Source organism: Austrofundulus limnaeus, unplaced genomic scaffold, assembly GCF_001266775.1.
Source record: "Austrofundulus limnaeus strain Quisiro unplaced genomic scaffold, Austrofundulus_limnaeus-1.0 Scaffold216, whole genome shotgun sequence".
Lineage (NCBI taxonomy): Eukaryota > Metazoa > Chordata > Actinopteri > Cyprinodontiformes > Rivulidae > Austrofundulus > Austrofundulus limnaeus.
In genome coordinates, this window is record NW_013952618.1 from 406,015 (window position 1) to 408,435 (window position 2,421).

The 2,421-nt window shown below is 43.7% G+C and overlaps 1 protein-coding gene across 1 annotated transcript in view; it reads left to right on the forward strand.

Moving 5' to 3' along the window:
- The window catches only part of taf4a (TAF4A RNA polymerase II, TATA box binding protein (TBP)-associated factor), a gene marked incomplete at its 3' end in the record, with an annotated part of 22,696 nt that overhangs the window by 8,464 nt on the left and 11,811 nt on the right, over positions 1 to 2,421 (forward strand). The window contains 3 exon segments of the mRNA XM_014019334.1: positions 828 to 917; positions 2,016 to 2,138; positions 2,273 to 2,362. Of these exon segments, the coding sequence (XP_013874788.1) occupies positions 828 to 917; positions 2,016 to 2,138; positions 2,273 to 2,362 (303 nt within the window).

The window sequence follows — 2,421 nt, forward strand, 5'->3', positions numbered from 1 at the left end:
GTTTAATAAAACGAAACATCAGCCTTCTTACATCCAATGCTTTAAAGGTCTGCTAAAGTGCTAAATGTTTGGAGTCAACCCAGTTTGATGTTGATTAGCCACCACAGCTAATCATCATCAGCCAACACAAAAATGGATGTAACTCAGTCAGTTTTACAGATCTTGAGCTAAAGATTGATGTAGTAGTAGTTATTGAGAGACATTCATAACACATACTTAGAGTGTGACATTGTAGGATGTTGCATAAGATTGTGAATGCTGCTATTCTCAAGGTTTCAACCAAAATGGCTACAACTCTATTTATCAAATTAAGATGTTAAGTACCCGGTGTGGTCGATCAGCAGCCGACCGGACGACGCACACACCTTTCATAGCTCYTGAGACACACCACGCTGAGCTCCTGGGAAACCCCTCCCRCTGCAGCATACGTCACTGCACGGGTTTCTCCCCACTGGAATCGACACTTTGTGGGGAAAATATATATGTCCACAAATCTGTCTTGGTTAAAGCTCCACGGTTTTTCGCAAACAGATTTCTCCGTGTACAACGTCTGTTTCATTTCCATCCATACATTTTTGGCTATTTGTCATAGTCTGCTTCCGGGTACGACAGTCACATTCTGAAAGCAGTGAACAAAAATGATGCAACTGTCATCAAGCAATTGCGAGATAGAGATCCAGTTTCGGCAGTTCTTTGGATGCCTACAGGATGCTTGAGTCTGAAACGCTGGCATTTTAGACAGAAGGAAAGGAATGCTAGGCCTTTATTATTATTATTTTAATTTAAATGTGTGGTAATGTTTGCATTTTTTATTTGTTGTTGTCCAGGGCTCAGTTGGGTCCACAGTACAAGGAATGACCCCTCGGACACCCACCCAGACAGCTGGGACCACGGTTACTTCAGTAGCAGTGAGCAAAGTAAGATGGATTCCTGTCCTCTGGTGTGTGTGTGTGTGTGTGTGTGTGTGTGTGTGTGTGTGTGTGCGCGCGCGCGCATGTTTTTTCTACCTGGTGGGGATGATTTTTGACCATTTTTCTGGTACACACAGCCTGCTGAGGACTCACTGTTCCTAAAGCTTAGGTTATAGTTGACGCGACGCACAGGGCGCAAGGGGGTTTGCGTCAAAAGTTACGCAATCGCGGCATCCCCACCCCCACGCATTGTGTCCTGACGCGTGGTCGTGCACCTCAGAAATTTTGAAGCTCCGCAAAGGCTGCGGGCCACTCGTCGCGAAGGTGCTCTCGCTGAACAGGTCCAAATGTACCGGCATCTGCATGATCCCTCCATGAGAGATCATAAAGACAACTAGATGGCATAAAACATATGGAAGGAAATAGCAACGGTTTTAAAGAAAAATGACTTAACATGCCGGACGACATGGAAAAATATTTGTGACCTGTTTGTGATCCTGGAKGAAACAAACCAGTGTGGCTCTCTCAGTTCGTGAAGCACAGAGAAACAGATAATATGGAAAAAGAGGTAAATTATGTTACTTTGTTATGTGAAATGTCAAGCGTTTCTTCTTCTAAACTCTTCCCGACTACTTTTCCGCTGCTTTGGCACCATACTGCCATCTGTCGGTGACGGAAGAACAGCGATAACATGAAYGTCAACTATGTTTTAACACAGCGAGCGGCTCAGGAGCGCGTGCACTCTGCGGAGCTTGCGCAACAACCCAAAGCGYGACAATAACCCAACCTTAATGGGGACAAAAGCCAGGTCCCCATTGAAGGAAATGCTGTCGGTGGGTAGGGGGTTCGCTTTAGGCCTAAGGTGTGAATTGCTTTTAGGTTATGTTTAGAGTAAGGGGTCAGGATTAGGCTATAGAAATGGCCAGTCGATTAATASAAGTCAATGAAAAGTCCCCATGAAGRTAGAATAAGAAATGTGTGTGTATGTGTGTGTGTGTTTATGCTGCTCAGAGTATTGTGTTTGTTATAACAAATACAATTATAGATGTGATATATAAAGGTCACAAATAAACCAAGGKTTGTGTTTTTGTGTGTTTCTGATAGGAGACGATAGAGAATGTGAAGAAATGTAAAAACTTCTTGTCTACACTGATCAAGCTGGCATCCAGTGGGAAGCAGTCCACAGAGACTGCAGCCACTGTTAGAGAGCTGGTCAAAGACCTGCTGGTGAGTGTCTGAATCTGCTAATGTCCAGTATTAATGTGTGGAGCTTTAAAAGTGTCGCTGAAACACTGAAAACTGTTTGACTGATGCGTGTGTAAACATGAAATTCTGATTCTCAGCTGCTTGTGTTTTAAAAGGAGTCCAAGCTGGAAGCTGAAGAATTCACCAGCAGATTGTACAAAGAGCTCAGCTCTTCACCCCAACCTTACCTTGTGCCTTTTCTAAAGGTAGGAACAATACATTTGTGTTTTGTACTTTTTTTTCCCATCAATCTACCTGTCTATAT